This window comes from Protopterus annectens, chromosome 11.part0, assembly GCF_019279795.1.
Source record: "Protopterus annectens isolate FY-2018-M chromosome 11.part0, PAN1.0, whole genome shotgun sequence".
Taxonomy (NCBI): domain Eukaryota; kingdom Metazoa; phylum Chordata; order Ceratodontiformes; family Protopteridae; genus Protopterus; species Protopterus annectens.
This window is the reverse complement of record NC_056745.1, coordinates 833,273,702-833,292,255: the sequence shown is the minus strand read 5'-3', so window position 1 is coordinate 833,292,255 and position 18,554 is coordinate 833,273,702. Positions and strand designations below refer to the sequence as shown.

At 42.2% G+C, this 18,554-nt stretch overlaps 1 protein-coding gene across 6 annotated transcripts in view; it reads right to left on the bottom strand.

The window, feature by feature from the left end:
* DENND2A (DENN domain containing 2A) overlaps window positions 1-18,554 on the bottom strand; it is a 2,268,767-nt gene that overhangs the window by 1,230,717 nt on the left and 1,019,496 nt on the right. For all 6 annotated transcript variants that reach the window (XM_044088248.1, XM_044088247.1, XM_044088242.1 and 3 more), the window contains one exon: window positions 17,359-17,556. In XM_044088248.1, coding sequence (XP_043944183.1) covers window positions 17,359-17,556 — 198 coding nt within the window. The remainder of the gene's footprint in view (window positions 1-17,358; window positions 17,557-18,554) is intronic.

Below are 18,554 nucleotides of genomic sequence, written 5' to 3'. Positions count from 1 at the left end.
CAATATATAAGCCAAAGGGAAATGCAGAGAACTGCGTCAGTATTTCCTGCAAGATTCTCTTATTGGAATGTGCAGGTGAGCTTCCTTTAAGTCTAAGGTTGCCAACCAGCATACGTCTCAACCTGGAAACATCAAAAATCTGGACAAGGCCTATGAAAAATAGGTACAAACCTGTACGCTGATTAACGTACAGTTTGCATACATAATTATGTAACCCCACCCACTCTAATGGAATTGTGGGATACCAACTTTCAAATGCAAACTGAAGAACAGACAACCAAAATATGGCACCAGAGTCCCCTGCAGCCATTCCAATGTCCCATTACCTGGCTATTTCGCCCCAGGGTGGGAGTATGACATAATGGTTACGGTGCTTACCTTAAAGACACAAGGTGCACGGTTTGATTCTCACATGGGGTAACTGGCTAGGCTTCAAATGGCCCAAAAGAGCAGTTAGTCTAGTACTAATCTAATCTAATCTAATTTACCATAAACACTAATGTGCATACTGCTTTACTTCTACAATGATTATTTGGATTTTATTTTTACATTTTATAGCACAATGCACAAATCAGACATCTGCTAAACAAAGCAATACTGTCTCACAGTGAAAATACACTTAGCATTAAAACTTCTCTCATTCATTGAAACAGTACTGAAATGCACCACATCCAAAGAAAATGCATTGTGGCAACAGTGGCTAGTGGTGGACAAAGATTACCTTTGGGCTGTTTTCAAATCATAGGCCCCTTGCACACAAAACAAGAAACATGCATGTGTTCTTTGATACACCTTCCTGACTTTATTAAATTATATTCCTTGTATAATACAGCACACTTGCTAGACTTGAAGCACATTTTATATTTATTGTTTGAACATTTTTCCAGTAGGCAATGAAACAAAATGCATGAACCAACAATGACAAAACTGCCCAATTCAGAACATTTCCATCATAAAAGTCTACTTCCACACACACATTTAGTAGTCAGAATTAAAATTACAATTATAACTTATCATACATGCCCGAATTCTTGTACAGATGCTGAGCAGAACTTTGCAGTATTTTTTCATTATTTTTATTATTGAGTTTACCTTAATTCGTTCCTCCTCTTTGCTTCTACTTTATTTCATTTTTGCAGTCAAATCCTTTGCATAGTTGGTATGCTGCTATTGTTGTCTGTAAATCAAGTGGAATGTAAATCCATTCATTCTTTGTTTGTGCTGTGCTGTCTTCTGGCACTTTATTAATTTTAATGACTGAGGTCAAAAGCAACAGCTGTGTCTTCCTAGTAAAGCTTTTATGCTGTAAACCATCCATTTAAATTGTGCGATGGTTTCAGTACAAAATCTCAACTATCAAGACGCCAAGGAACCAAAACTGCAAACACTAATGACCTAGGTAATCTTCAAAAGTTGGAAGGGAAAATTCTAATTGCAAATATTTCTCAAAGATAGGCAAGTGCACCAAGTACTAGAAAGGGGGTATAATGTAACAGCTAAAAAGTAAGTTTTATTTTGTTTGCACTTCTTCAAAACTGAAACTAAAACAGGAGGATAAAACCAGCACCAACCTCTCCAGCCAAAGTTCGATAAACACAACACAAGAAAAAAGGTGCTGATCAGGCTTAGGCAAAAAAACCACAAACCGAAGGCTTCGGTAAGGAGTTTGTTTATTACACCACATACAGAAGAACATACACAGCTGAAGTGTTAGGTTTTATTTTGTTGGCACTTCAGAATTGGCTATCTCATTTTGGGCCTCCATGTCTGTATAACTCAATATCCACGAAGGCAGCAAGCACATTACCCAACCTTACCCAATACTCCAAACATAATGCCACAGTGGGTGACAGTGTGTGTGTGGGGGGGTTATAAAGTAACTTACGACCAACTAACTGCTGAGGATGGAGGAATGCCCAACCTGCTGGAGAATGACTAAACTGCAGCAGCTCCAGACGGTTGAACAAGCCTGTGGGAAATGGTATTAGAGGGTTTTCCATCAACCAGCAGCTGTGTGGCCCTCCATTCATACAAAATTTAGTTACAGACCACAGGACAATAAATCAATCATCATGCTGTCTGGAACAGCACAGGAAAGCAGCTGACACTGACCATTAACACACAGTCCTATTAAACAATTAAAGCAGTAACCTGCGGTCAGTTTAATAATACCAAACACCATGCCGGCACAAAAAAAAATTAGGAATTGGAACAAAGAAAATAATCATGGACCAAGGGCCAAGATACGGTGCAGACAAGAGAGTATGCATTAACGGTTAACGTGCATTCCAGAAAACAAAATGTCACAGTGTTTTAAAACGTTTATGTGCATTTGCAATCCTGCTGTCATTACTAGCTAGCCTGCACGTTTAGAAGATACATATGCATGCGGAAGTCAGCCTACATTGTTTTCTTACCTTGTCGCCAGTCTAATGGTTCCATTAAAACTTAAAATATAAACTCCTCAGTTGCGCAAACACAAAAAAGGGCAACATCAGAACATCTCCAGAACAAAACACGACAGGCAGCTCCGGCACTGTAATTCTCTTCCATGATCCAAACAGTCCAGACCACACCAGGGGGATCACTGAAGATTCTTGTCATCGTTGTGGTGGATTGGCTGCAGCTGTAAACAGCTTGGCTTTTTTTTCTTTTCTTTAGATCTCCCAGGTCCCAACAAGTCTCCAGTATGTTAGACAGTTAGGAACTGCTTCACTATGTCATCACGCACGCTCCTGCAGGGTGATGACACTGCAGGAATGTTGGCGATGCATGATGATGTCACCCATAACCCAAAACTGAAAAATAAAAACAAAAAAAAAAAATCGGGAAATGAAGGGGCCACTCGGGAATTCGTGGCACCCCATTATTTAGCCCCCCAAACTGGTACATTCTGATTAATTTGGTATGGTTGAGAGGTATGCCAACCAGGCATCTTTGCCTAGCATAGGAAGCAGCTGTTGAAGTGTTAGCATTTTGAATGTTGGGATTACCAAAAAGGTGTTTAGAATAGAGGGGTCCAGGATAGGATGCCAGGAGCTGTCTTTTCTGGGTACCAGCAAAAGTCTTGAATAAAAACCTTGTCCCCTTTCTTCTGCTGGGACAGGCTGAATAGCCCTGATACTTAGAAGAGAGAGAACCTGCTGCTACACCTCTACCCACTGATTTCGGGGTAGATCTGGCCAACCGTTTGGGGTTGGTAGGGTGTGAAGTGGAATCTGTATCCTTGTGAAACTATATTCAAAACCCATTTGTCCAGGGTAATGAGTTCCCAGTTTTTTGCATGCAGAGCGAGCTTTCCTTCTAAGGGAGCAGGCAGCTGAGCAGGGTTTGGAAGGGTTAAGGTTAAGTCATTGTGCCATTTTTCCATAGGTGGGTGTCTTACTACTCCTTGCTTTGGAAGTGGGAGCCCCCACTGCTTAGGCATGTGCGTAGCATGAGACTGTAACCTAGGTGGTCTGCTTGTTCCTGGGTTTGGACTGAGAAGGCTTGGAAGAGGCTGGAAAGTACCAGTTCTTTGAAGGCCAATGCCTACTAAATCTGGGAGGCTATACTTGTAGGAAATCTTTAACAGTTTGCATAGATTTAGCTTTTTCCTCCATCTTTTTGAGGACTTCTGCTTTACTGCCAAACAGGCGGTCTTGGTTTAAGGGAGCAAACAGTAGTTTAGCTTTAACATGATCAGGCAAGTTTTGCTCCTTAAGCCAAGCATGCCTTCTAAGTACAGACCCAGTGACAGCAGCCATGCAAGATGCTTTTAAAGAGTCAAAACCACATTGCAAATTATGTTTACCAACTTGTTCTGCAGAATGCATTAAATCCTGTAATTCTTTGTGTTCAGCACAATCAGGAATCAACATCATTTTCTGTTTAAGTAGTCCCATAATATGCTGCTGGTACTTTAACTTATGAAACTGGCAATTTAAAGCCCTAACTGCCAAAGTAGCAAAAGTGTATACCTTCTTACCCCATCTATCCAAGGCTCTAATCTCAGTCAGAAGGGGTAGGATTTTTGGCAGCAGTAGCCTTAATGCCCTTTGGTCCTTGGGAAATGGTCTCTGGATCCACAGTAGGATTCTTGAAGAGGAACTTGCAAGAGTCAGGTATTCTGTAATACCTGTAAGGTTTTCTGGGAGCTGGAGGTAAAGTGTCTGGGGAAAGGCTAGATTCCAAGAAAGCATCATCTACAATGTCCAGAAAGTACAGTTTTGTACCTACCATAAATGTAGATGTTCGAGTGCTAATACAGCTGCAGTCATAACAGATGGGTTCTCCTGCCGTCAGGCGGGTCCTCGGTCGGCCGAATTCCCAAGTCTAGGTCTGGCGTCGGTTGTCGTTGCTTCTTCCCTGACGTCAGTGCGACAGGGGTATAAAGGAACCAGCCGACGCCATTTTCTTCAGTTTTTCTTGCCCCAGATGTCAGGTGCCCCCAGAAGGAAGGCAATACATAAAATTAAGTAATAATGCAATGCAATATAATCCAAAAACAGTAGTTGCAAGCAAATACACCATAAAAGAATACCCCTAGAGGGGAAGGAGGGAGGGAAACCTGGACTGCAGCTGTATTAGCACTCGAACATCTACATTTATGGTAGGTACAAAACTGTACTATGTTCATCTTGCATACAGCTGCAGTCCTCACAGATGGGTAGAATCCCAAAGCTAAGAAAGGGGTGGTAGGCACTAGGTGTAACTAGGAGGAGCCAAAATACCCTGCAAGACTGCAGTGGCAAAGCCTGCTCTAGATGTGGAGTATAATGGTAAGTTGTAGTGCTTGCAGAAGGTATGCACAGAACTCCAAGTGGCTGCTTCCAAAATATCCTTGGTAGGAACTCCTCTGAGGAAGGCTGTAGAGGTGGCTGTGGCCCTGGTGGAATGAGTTCTAATGCCTGTAGGTACAGTTTTTCCATGAAAGGAATAGCAAAAGCGTATGCAGTGGGCTATCCATTTGGAAATTGTTTGGAAATTGGCTTTCCTTGAGCTCCTACTGCATAGGCCACAAAGAGCTGTTCTGATTTTCTGAAAGGCTTTGTTCTGTCCAAATAATAACGCAGTTGTCTGTGGATGTCCAAGGAATGTAGTAATCTCTCCCCTTTGTTTTGAGGATTAGGATAAAAAGTAGGTAAGTGTGTGGCCTGATTTAAAGCTACCCTGGATACCACTTTAGGCATAAAGGACGGGTTGGTTCGTAAGGAAACTCTGTCCTGATGGAAGATGATAAAAGGCTGGACAGCCATGAGAGCCTGTAACTCTGAAACTCTACGAGCTGAGGTGATAGCCAGAAGGAAAGCTGTTTTCCAGGACAAATATTGCAAATCTGATGAAGCAGCTAGCTCAAAAGGAGGCAGGGTCAGTTTTTCCAGAATGAAATTAAGATCCCAAGCAGGTATTGGTTGTTTCCTTGGAGGTCTTAAATTCTTAGCCCCTCTGAGGAACTGTCTTAAGAGAGGGTGAGAGAATAAAGGTGGATCAGTGTTGTATTCTGCAGAAATGGCTGAGGCATGGATTTTGATGGAGGAGAAAGAAAGTCCACTGCTTAGCAGTTCAGTCAAATATTGTAGTATTTGTGGTAAATTCAGTTTTCCAGGGTCCTGGCCCTTTTTCTCATTCCAGGTACAAAAATGTTTCCATTTTGTGGAGTAAGCTTTTCTAGTTGATGGCCTTCTGGCCTCCAAAATGACATCCTGTACCTCCTTGGAGAGTAGGGCCTGCTGTGATGCTAAGTAATCTTCCATGCGGCTAGATTGAGTGTTTTTAGTTGACTGTGAAGAGTTTTGAAGCTGTGTTGAGTCAGAAGAAGAGGCATTAGAGGCAGGGTCCATGGTGGGGAATGCGTCAGGCTCCTCAGGAGTGGGTACCAGTGTTACCTTGGCCAGTCCGGAGCAATGAGGATCATCTTTGGTCTGTCTGCTCTGGTCTTCAGTAGCACTTTGGGCAGCAGAGGAAGTGGTGGGAAGGCATAAACTGTCATTGATGCCCAGCTGAAAGAGAGAGTGTCCACTCTCCAGGCCTTTGGATGGAAGATCCTTGAGCAGAATTTTGTCAATTGATGATTTTTGTGGGAGGCAAAGAGATCTATGTCTGGCCTTCCCCATTCTTGGATTATTTCTGTAAAAACTTTTGGATGCAACTTCCATTCGTGTGGATCTGTCATATTCCTGCTTAGGTTGTCTGCCAGCGTGTTTTCCTTGCCTGGCAAGTACTGTGCTTGTAGTTCCATTTGTAAGTCCATGGCCATGTTCCAAAGTGACATGGCCAGTCTGCATAGGGAGTAAAAATGTGTTCCTCCTGCTTGTTTATGTACCACATAACTGTGGTGTTGTCCGTTCTTATCAAAAGTTGACCTGGTTGTAGAAAGTTCTTGAAAGCTATAATAGCATTTATTACTGCTAGCATTTCTTTTTGATTGATGTGAAGGTGCTTTTCTTTTTGGGACCATTTGCCCTGAATGCACCGATCTGTCATGTGCGCCCCCCAGGCGTAGTCCGAGGCATCTGTTGTGATGACTTGATTTGCTTGAGGCTTGCTGAAAGGAAGACCTGTGTTTGTTTGGCATGCTTGAGCCCACCACAGAAATTCCTTTTGCAGACATGGAATTAGTGGTATTATTGTTTCCAAACTGTGGCTGTGTCGAGACCATATGTTTTTCAGGTACCATTGTAGTTTCCTCATATGCAGCTTTGCACATGGGATTAGTAAGATGCAAGATGCCATGAATCCCAGAGCCTGCAGGATTTTCCTTGCAGTAAGCCTGGTGCAATTTGCTAGTGTTCTGAAGTATTGGATTAGTTGCCCCTGCTTCTCTGGCATGAGGTAGGCCATCTGGGTGTTTGTGTCCAAGTTGGCACCCAGGAAAATTATCTTCCGAGAGGGTATTAGTCTTGATTTCTTTTTGTTGACTGTGTATCCCAGAGAGTTCAATAACATTATTACATAAGCCAGATGTTTCAGAAGGATGTGTTTGCTGTCCGCTTGGATCAGGCAGTCGTCCAAATAGGGATATATTTGTATCCCTTGAAGTCTGCAGTAGGCAATTACTGATGCCAGGCATTTTGTGAATACACTGGGCGCAGTAGATAAGCCAAAGGGCAATGCAGAGAACTGATAGTGAGTTGAACCTGCAAGAAATCTGAGGTATCTTCTGCAATTTTGTCTGATTGGGACATGCAGGTATGCCTCCTTGAGGTCCAATGTTACCAGCCAAGACTTCTTGCCCAGCATGGGAAGTAGCTGCTGTAGAGTGAGCATCTTGAATTTTGGTACGAGTAGAAATGTGTTTAGGATGGATAGATCCAGAACAGGTCTCCAATCTTTTCCCTTCCTTGGCACCAGAAATAGTCTGGAATAAAACCCTTGACCTTATTCGTGCGTAGGTACCTCTTGAATAGCTTTCATGTTTATGAGATCTGTAATTTGCCTTTGTGCCTCTGCCCTTTGATTGTGTGGCAGCTTTGGCATGCCTCTCATTTTTGGAAGGGTGTGAAAATGGAATTTGTAGCCTCTGTTTATAATGTCCAGGATCCATTTGTCCTTTGTGACAATATGCCAATTTTTTGAAAATAGTGCCAGCTTTCCTCCCAAGGGGGCTGCCATTTGAGATCTGATTGGCATGCAAAGTGGAAAGTCATTGGGTTTGCTTTCTGATAGATTGCGAGTTGTCCTCACCACCTCTTTGTGTAGGAGCTTGCCATTGTCTGCCTCTGTACGATCCTTGGGATTGTCCTCTGCCCCTCGGGCGCCTGTATCTGCCTCTTTGGGGTCTGTCTGTGGCAGGAAAGAACCAGTTTTTGGAAGGCCAATTTCTACTAAAACGTGGGGGTTGTACCTGTAGAAATTCTTTCACAGTTTGCATTGATTTAGCCTTTTCCTCCATTTTCCTTAATACCTCCTCAGCATTAGCACCAAATAGTACATCCTTTTGAAGAGGAGCGTCTAGTAACTTAGCTTTGACATGATCAGGTAAGGCTTGTTCCTTAAGCCAGGCATGCCTACGTATGACTGATCCTGTAACAGAAGCTCTGCATTAGGCCTCTAGAGCATCAAAACCACATTGTAAGGTATGCTTACCCACTTGTTCTGCACTATGCATCAAGTCCTGCAACTCCTTCAAGTCTGGTTGTTCAGGTTGTGACATTTTACTTTTCAATTGTGATAACAAAAACTGTTGGTATTTTAGCATATGAAACTGACAGTTTAAGGCCCTCATAGATAAGGTAGCCGAAGTATATACCTTTTTTCCCCACCTTTCTAAGGATCTGGAATCTCTCTCGGAAGGCAAAGGATTTTTAGCAATGGAGGCCTTAACTCCCTTGGGGCCCTGTGAGATGGTTTCTGGGTCTGCAGCATGGCTCTTGTACAGAAATTGGTGTGAGTCAGGGACCCTGTAGTACCTGTCAGGCTTAACTGGAGCTGGAGGTAGAGAGTCCGGGTTAAGGCAGGCCTCCGAGTAAACATCATCTAGGATGTCCAAGACAGGAGGTATAGCCAAATGCCTGTGCTGAGGAAGCAAGAGAAATTCCCTGAACCTTTTCTTGGAATCAGAATAATCCTGGCCTTCCCAGTGGAAGTGTTCCCTTAAGGTATGCAAAGTTTCCCCAAATGAGTAATCTTCAGGGGGGGATACAGAAGGGATGGACTCCTCCGCATCAGAGTCTTCAAAAGGGGAGTAAGAATGTTCCTGATCATCAGAGTGCTCTGAAAAAATGGAGCCCTGATCAGAGGAGGGGGAATCTTCCTCCACTCTAGGCCTTTTGTCTGGAGGGGGCTAAGAACCTCTGATAAGAGTAATTAATTCCTCAGCCATTTTAAGCATCTGTTTCTTAGGCATGGGGCCTGGAGATGGGCCCTGGGCAGCTGGTCTCTTAGAGTGCATGGTTGCTTTAGACTTAGTGAAAGCCTTCATAGAGAAAGTAGAGGAAGGTCTGAAGACACCTTGAGTGGAGGTGGACCTGTCCACATTCTGAGTTTCAACGCCTACAGTGGCTTCGGTATCTGTAGTCGGGGTGTGGGCCGAGGAGCCTGCGACCTCGGGTACAGGAGACACCGTCAAAGGCAGGTTGTCGGTAGGCAGGGGCTACGTAGGTGCCTCACTGAGAACCGGACCACGTGTAGCCGGCTTAGGCGTGGTGTCGGTCCTTGTCTTTTCGTTTTTTAGACAAAACCGGAGTCGGAGTATCCAACGACATAGTATAGTTAAATACTTTTCCAAAATAATGCTGGGCGAACTCTGCCCGACGCTTAATAGTGCGTTTGTTGAATGTAGCACAAAAGCGGCAGGCCGAGACCTCGTGGTCTGGGCCTAAACAAGGTATACAGAGGGAATGGAAATCCTTATGTGGTATTTGCTTCCCACAAGAAATACAATTGTTAATTTTGTCTGACATCGGTCTGAGGCAAGAAAAGGTTCCCCAACGGGGTACTTAGCTTTTAAGAAGACTTCGGTTTCCAAATTTTCGTAATCTCAGGAGTTGGCCGACCGGCACTTGCGAACTGTTTCTGCTTCGGGCACCGCGCAGCAAGAAAGACTGGAGAAAATGGCGTCGGCTGGTTCCTTTATACCCCTGTCGTACTGACGTCAGGGAAGAAGTGACGGCAACCGACACCGGACCTAGACTTTGGAATTCGGCCGACCGAGGACCCGCCTGACGGCAGGAGAACCCATCTGTGAGGACTGCAGCTGTATGCACGATGAACATCAGGAGGGATAGCTAAAGGCCTGTGTTGAGGAAGGAGTAAGATCCCTAAGCCTCTTTTTGGAGTCAGAGTAATCAAGGCTTTCCCAGCGGAAATGCTCCCTAAGAGTGTGCAAGGTTTCACCAAAAGAAAATTCTGCAGGGGAAGCAAAGAAAATGGAATCCTCTGCATCAGAATCCTCATAGGTAGATAAGGGCAAATCCTGGTAATCAGAAGAAACAGAAACATCAGATTACTGATCAGAAGACTCAGAAGGAGAATCAGTTCTAGGTCTCTTAGAGGGGGAAGGCTGGCTTCCCCTAATTAAAGTAATAAGGTTTTCACCCATTCTAAGCATTTGTTTTTACAGGCATATGAGCCTCAGCATGCTGTTTGGACGTCGGTTTTCTAAGCGTGGTGTGAGTTTTAGGCCTGGATGAAGAAGATGGCATTGGTTTAAAATTCAAGTCTGTAGGCCTGAATACACCCTCAGAAGCTGGTGCCTGCAGAGCGGCTCCGGACCCATACAGGGTAGAGACATCCGCAGGTTCCATAGTCGAACAAGCATCTCATGGCATACTGGACTCTGAATGGGTCTCAGTAGAGGCCTGAGAATCTGAAGAAGCGGGTACCAGTGGCTGCGAAAGTGCCTCACTGAGTACCTGCAGACTGGTGACTAGCATAATGGAAGCGTTGTCGGCAGTTTTGGACCTCTGCAGTCTGTCTCTGTCTTTATCCTTACGTTTTTTTGGAAGATCGGTATTCGGATGGCTTACCGATGCCATTTTGGAGTATGGATACAGAGTACCAAAATAATTTGCTGCAAATATAGCCCGACGACGAATAGTTCGGGGGTTGAACAAGGCACAAAACCGACAGCGAGGGACGTCATGGTCTGGGCCTAAGCAGGGAATGCAGTACAAATAAAAGTCTTTATGAGGTATTTGCTTTCCAAAGGTAAGACAATTGTTAACTTTTACTGACATCGGTTGGAGCAAGAAAAAAGATCCCCAACGGGGTACTAATCTTTTTTTTGAAGACTTCGGTTTTGAAACTCGAAAACTAAAATTTCAGGAGTCGGCCGACCGGCACTTGCGAACTGTTTCTGCTTTGGCCACCGCACGGCAAGAAAGACTGATGTAATGGCATCGGCTGCATGTTTTACACCCCTGATGACCTGACGTCATGGAAGAAGAGACACCATCCGATGCAGGAATCCAAGATTCTGGTATTCAGGCCGGCTGAAGGCTACCTGCAGGCAGATAACCCAAATGTGATGACTGCAACAGTGAAACATGAAGAACATCTGCATTATGCCTGGTGAAGAGATGCTCCTTGAGTTGGTGTCTGAATCAGAGTAGGACAGAAGTTCTTTCAGACTGCCAGGACAGGATTCCCATAGCTTATGAGCAGAAAGGAAAATGCAAGTTCTGTTCAGTGGACTTTTGTTTTTGGAGCTTGTAGGCTTATTTGAGATTGTGGTGTGTTTCTTAGGTTATACAAAGGAATTTTAGAAAACAATTTATATACGACTGTGGAAGATGTTTATGAAGATACGGTTTTGTGCAATTATGAACATAGTATGAGGTCTGCTCTCTCTGGTGAACTGGGAGCAATTTGGGACTGGAGAGAGTCAGGCAGTGGTGTTCTTTTTGGAAGGAAGTTAGTGATAAAGTGGCAGATTTTATTGGATATGATTTGCAAGGTACAATTTTCTTTGATGTAGCAGCTGTTAAGGGTAGTCTGTCTTCAAGTTGAGATAACAATATTCCTTTGCCTATTTCTTTTTATAATCAGCAATTTATTGGGTATTTTCTCTGTATCTCATGGGCTTCCAGTATTTGATTCACCACTCCATCATCATCATCATCTACACCTTTTCTTCCCATTTTCTACATGGTGTCAGGGTGTTGCATGAATTGTCACTACCTCGCTTGATTCCATGCTACTCTCTGAACGGACTGTCACAGGTCTTTCCTCACACAATCCATGCATCTCTTTGCTGGACATCCTCAGTTTCTCTTGCTTTCTTCCTTTTCTCCCAAATCCATTTCATCAAATCATCTGCTGCTTTCCTGCACATGTACCTCAATCACCGTAATATCATGTACCTCAACCACCGTAATATGTTCTCTTTGACCTTCTCTACAATTGGAAATACTTTGGCTTCTGCTCTGATGTCATCGGTTTCTTCCCCTGTGCCACAGTGTGCATCCCTCTACCCATCTCAGGTGCTTCAGCGCCATCATTTCCAGCTTCTTCACCTGCTCTGCCTTCAATGCTCAGGTTTCTGTACCATACAGAAGTGCTGGGTTCACCACTGTTTTGCTTTTCAGCTTCTTTGGCATTCTTCTGTCACATACTACCTCTAACACTCTGTGCCGGTTGGCTGCAGCCCGTCTGATTTTAGCTTTGACTTCATCATTCAGACTTCCCTTTTCTTCAGCCACCTCTCCCAGATACCTGAAGCTGTTAACCTGCTCCATCATTTTCCCTTCTGGCTCAGTTTTCATCTTCTTCTGATTTTTTTCCATTTGCTGCCATGACAATTGTTTTGTCTGTACTCAGTTTCATCCCATGTGCCTTCAGTTTTGATTTCCATTACTCCATCATTTGCTGAAGTTCGTGTTCAGGGTATGCTTGTAATGCTACATTGTTTACATACAGAAGCTTTGTTGTCCCCTTCAACCTTACTGGTAATACAGGTCACCACCAATATGAACACAGTGGGCTCACATCTGAACTGTGATGCACACTCACTCCCAACTTGAACCCCTCAGTGAGTCTGAGCACTGTTTGTACGTGTGTCACTGGATTTAACAGTTTTAAAACTGATATGAAGATGACTACAGTTCCTGAAAACTGTTTAGTTGATAAAAGCAATTATCTTTCACTGTAGTTGCTCAATAAAATTTATTTTAGTTATCCAAACTGAGTTTTATTTTTATTCCTTCAGTGATACAGCCATTACATTTTTGTACAAATCTAGTTGATCCACTGGACTTAGGTTTATCAGTAGATGTTATGAATTTAGACCTAGCTAAACCATTTGAATCTTTGCCACATATGAAAACTTTGTTACCAGTGTTGAACCATGACATTACTACTATAACACAGGTGAAAAATTGGCTGTACAACAGATAATGTTGAGTTAGAATTATGAATATATTCTAAGATGCTAAGTCTATAAACAGAAGATTTCTACAGAGGTCTGTCTGCACTCCAAGGTGGTGAGGCATAACTCTCAACTGTCCAAATTTTCACAGAATGTCCATATTTTTGGCTCATATGTTTGGTCTGTTCCTCATACAATTTGTGGTTTTCTGGCAAATCACTGATGACTGAAGCCATTAATGACAAACATTTGAATTTCAGACTTCATATCTCTCAGAAAATGTCATGCTAACACAATTCGTGTTATTCTGACAACTTACTAAGAATATAAGAGCAATATTTAAAATATGTCTCTGTTTTTGGGCTTTGCCCCCACATTACTTTTGGCTTTGTTCAGACTGCTTGCACTAAAAGGTTGAGAGGTATGAGGTGAGGGCATATGACAGGAAGTATAGTACTGTAGAGTAGGAAAAAAAGCAGAAGTACATAAACACTTTTGCAGGATAGTCACAGTATAATAAAGGTTTATTATAATACAGCTAAATGACGCAGTAAGAATGGAAGTTTCGATGTGGTATTTGCTTTCCACAGCCGAGACAATTGTTAACTTTGTCTGACATCGGTAAGAGCAAGAAAAAAATGATCCCCAATGGGGTACTTAGCTTTAGAAGACTTCAACTTCAATTTGGAAATGAAAACTCAGGTAGCGGCCGACTGGCACTCGTGCGAACTGCTTCTGCTTCAGGCTCCTCGGCAAGAAAGACTGATGTAATGGCATCGGCTGCCTGATTTTATACCACTGACGACCTGACGTCAGTCCTGGAGCAACAACAACCGATGCAGAAAAACTAAGCCTCTGGTATTCGGGCCAACTGAGGGCTACCCCTGGCAGAATAACCCAAGTGTGATGACTGCAACAGTGAAACATGAAGAACATCCTAATCATCACATACTGCCAGTGGCAATCTTAAAGATCTAGGAGCTGATGTGGACAACTCATTTAATCTTTAAACCAACACTATTAACATAAGAAAATGTTAAACAGTTTTAAGATATGTGGTGTGTACAACAGTCTGTAAATAATAGGACATACTTGTGCAATTATTTAAGGGATTGCTATGTCCCTTACTTGAATATTGCAGTGTCCAATGCAATTGCAGTCTATCCCAACTAAAGATTCTGTAAAGAATGTAAAAAAACACTTGTGACGATAGGTGGTACTGCCAGCACAGCTAGCTGAAATTTTGTAAATAATTATATGTCATTTGTGAATATCAAACTGATTTACAACATGTATGTGTTACAAATGTATTATAACTGTATGTCATGTGTATATCAAACTGATTTGTACAGATGTTTGTGGTGAAAAGTTACAGGTAAAGTGCTTGTGCTTGAAATGTATCCACAGTGTGCCCCACTGGAATGTGCATGCACTACTGTAACTGTTTAAATGTATATGTTTTAACAGAGGAAACTGGAAGGTTAATGTCAGTCCTGCAAACTTTAAAATATATCTGAAATTAAATCACTTTACAGGCTAGACCATAAAGATGCTATCGCACAGGTTTCAATGCAGCCAGAGATACAATGTCTGTACTAGGAAGCTTTCTGTATTGTCTTTGGGGTGAACTAATTACTACTCTAGAAGCATGGAGGTATGAAATTGTTTTATGATTTCCAGTACCTGCCACAGATCTGAGCAAAAGCCCTTTTGTGTGTATTTTTACAGGTAGGTGCTAAACCCTGCCAAGTTCCAGCAATGGGGGCTTTGCATGGGAACAATAAGTCAGATGACCAGACGTGATGTCATTCTGTAAGCTATCCCAAAAGTAATATTATAGATATTATCTTGAGAAGTCTCTTAGTGAGACTGAGCATTCTACATTCTGTTTCTGACCTGACAACAAGAAGGACCATTCACCACATCATCTGCCTTGCTCTATTAAGTAAGTAGGGAATAGTATAATTCACTTAGATTCAGTCAGGAATATAGTGAAGCTTAATTCAGATATTGTTTTTCTTTATTTGTCTGAGCATGTCCTTCAATGTTATTTTAAGTATTTCCTGTGATTTTGAACTTTGGTGTCACTGTGACTATATACTTAATATTTTCTTGTTCTTTTATTATTTATTATACATATATATATATATATATATATATATATATATATATATATATATATATATATATATAAACCTTTCATTGTAGCTGATCTTTGTAGAGATATTTAAGTTTTGAGAGTAGTTGCATATTTACTTGGTGACACTGTGTGGGCTTCTCCTAATAGCCCTGCTCTTGGTCAAACTACCATTTGTATTAATATTAATTTCACTGAGTATATTGGATATCCTTGGAAGAGCCTTAAGGTAGCTGGAAGGAGTGTCTGGTGGCAGTAGTAACTACCTTATAGTCTGGGTAAGAAGGGGGGCATAGCTAGTAAACCTGTGCAAACCTTTCCCAGGTGTGTGTGTGTGTGTGTGTGTGTGTGTGTGTGTGTGTGTGTGTGTGTGTGTGTGTGTGTGTGTGTAAATCAAATCTCAAAGAGGGTGTGTATCAGCTACCTGGGCAGCGACATGAAGCACTGGCTGGACAGAGAGGGTGCTGGAGGTCTTGGCTTGGACACTCAGTTGAGATCTCAACTCTATAGCTGTGTCAGTGGATAGTCTTATTGGGGATCTTGAGGAAGAAGGAAAAAACAGCCCCGGACTGACTGTGTTATCCGTGTGCTCTTAAGGGAAATTGTGCTTGATTGTAAAGATACTGTATGTGTGCTTGATGCAGAGAGATGCATCTGGAGATACTGTGTGTGTACCTGTTATCCTCCCAGCGAATGTCCCCCATTGGTGTGGTGGGGATTGAGGCTCCCTGACTACTGTTCCAGAGGAAGGTTATCACAACACAGACAGACTGTGGCATGGAAACATCTGAGATATAACTGAGCTACTGAGGGTCCTAAAACTAAATTTACAAAGAGTGATTTAATGTTGATGCATAAGTGTATTACAAATGAAATATTTGCTTCATGCATAGCTGCATCATTTAGACTCGTTACTCTCTCTCCAGTTGAATATCATATCAACATGGCACCAGGGACAACAAATCCTTTACTAAAGTGTCCACTTTTCACACTAATGCAAAGAAAAACAGTTTTCCAACTAGAGCAGAAAGACGATGGAGTTCATTACCAAACAGCAGCTAGGAATTCAGCAAACGTATACTGTTTTAAGATTCTGGTAGATTCATGATGTGGTGATAGAGCATAGGACATGTATTAATAATGCAGGCAAACTCCTAGTTAGTCTAAGGCTCTGATTTGCATATTGAAATACATTGTAACATTACAACATATTTTATTTTTATATCCTTTCTGCCCACATTATACATCATTTGCTCCATGTGCACTATAATTGTATTTCTTTGCTTTCCCCATCCATCTAATTTTCAGATCTTGGTCTAGTGAGGGTCACAGTCTTTGATGTATTAGTCTGCCACATGTTTTTTAGCTTGGAGCCATATTTACTGCTACACTCTAATGCTCCTACTGCCTCTGTAGATTGTCCCTGTACTCTGCCATCTCTTTTCTGCATTCAATCACATCCTATATCATAATTATGATCATGCACAGTTCACTCACTGAGTCCTATCTGAATATTCAAACCTGAATTATAAATGATAACCTATGGTAAATGAATTTATGAACACAAAGGACAGATATATGGCAATTCTTGTATGCATGTGTAAACAGGGGAGATAAGCTATAGCAGGTTACCAGGTGGGAAGAGAGACAATCAGTCTGGGTGATTCAAAGAGGACTAACTGCTGCCAAAGTGTAAGAACTCACTCATACAATCGCCCACTGCACATACAGCACCACATTAAAACTCCATGAATTAACAAGAAATAGCCAGGGAATTGTTATGGCTAGGCTTGTATAGGCCCTAGGGCCGAAAGCCTAGTGCCAACCTATGAAATTTTTCACACAGTTCTCCCTAGCAGTAACATCGTTCTTGGTCTAATTCAACCCTTAAGCACTAGGATTTCTATTTCCTGCAATATCAGAATAAATTAATACAACAGCCTCTTCAGTCTCCACACCTGTCGATCCCCCTTTCATCAGCAAATTGACATCTGCACTTATCAAGCTCTCCTGGATATGTTGTTTCAAGTTCCCAACAAAACAACACATCTCAGTACCTGTACTTCTAGCAGCTCTTTGTCCTAAACCATGGAACTGATTTTTGCAGTAACCAGCACCTTAGTGGCACATATATGTAGTCCCAGCAGAAGACTAATATCAATTACGCCTTCCCATCTGATACTGTTACGACATACATTCCACCCCCTTCCCAAGACCTTTCTTCTTCTGTGCTTTCCTCAGCATGGCAGTGAAAACAAAGTGCAGCTACTCTGTCATATTCTTCAGTTTGTACTAACTCATTATATCCTGACAGAGTTTGCACCTGTTGGTTATCATTCACCTGCAACATAATACAGAAAGTATGATAAAACATTTTTATATTGAAAACATGTTTCAGATTATGGTTATTTTAAAGAAATGGACTGCACTATACCTTTGGGATCTTCCTCCTTCTCCTAGGATTTTGTGGATCTCCAGTTAGGAAGCAGGTGTCATCTGGACTGCTGGGTGTAGACGGAGGGCTGATTTTGGAAGGTGAACCACTCCCATCGCGATTGATCTTCCTCAGATCCAGCAGCTTGAAACTTCGTCTATCAGATGTCTGTCGAAAGAAGCCAGGCTTGGAAAGAAGCTGTGGAGTGGAGAATAAATAACAAGTTGTGAATCACACAACAAAGCAATAAAAATGTCCACAATGTCATCTGAAATATTTGGCTTTGGAGGCTTCATTTCTCCTGGTCTGGATCAGTCCTACATCTACTTCTGCCTATGGAAGAAGTATTAAAATTTCATTAGCTATAATGGTGATAGGACACACAGTTGAGTGGTGGGTCACTCAAATTCTAAAAGATAAAGAAATACATTTTCATGGGATTGTAGGAAGTTATTAGGCTAATGGCCCTAGGGCCCTTCCTTACAAGCCTAGCCAAGTTCTTACCGTTATTTCCACAATCAACACCTACTGCTCCTTTCCAAGAGGGACACAGGTGGAACTCCCGGGGTGAATTTATGGTCATCCATCCAACCGTCCAGATTGCATCTGAAGAGGGCCAAACAGGTACTCTGTTTGATATGAAGCGAAAGTCTGTTCCAAAGGTGTGGTAACCTCTTGGAGACAAATTTGTCCCTCCAGCAGGTTTTATTACTGTCACACACCAAGTTAAGGTCATTAGAGCGAGTAACCCATGTAGCATTTGACGTATGGATATGCAGCATTTCCAATAAAGCAGGGTCAAGATGATGGAGCCATCATACCTTTCTTTTAACTCACTTTCAGACCTCACCACCAATGGCCTGGCTTACAACTCCTTTATATTAACATGGTGCTGAACTTCAGATGGTAACCAAGAAAAAAGCTACTCCGTTACCACTTTCTGAATAAAATGTTTCCAAATTTCATGCTTTCGCCACTGCTTGTGACTATGCATGGTGAAGAAGCTTTACACAATTTTCAGTTTTACTAGGCTCTTCAGTAATTTAAGCATAAAATGAATTGGTTAGTACAGCAGATGTGCAGTTATTTTCTATTTTCTAACTGGAATGGATAATAGGCATTAGTCTTCTCCTGTCTAACAATAAGCCTGCCTTCTTATACCTTATATAATGGATTTTGTAAGTGTTCTTCACTGA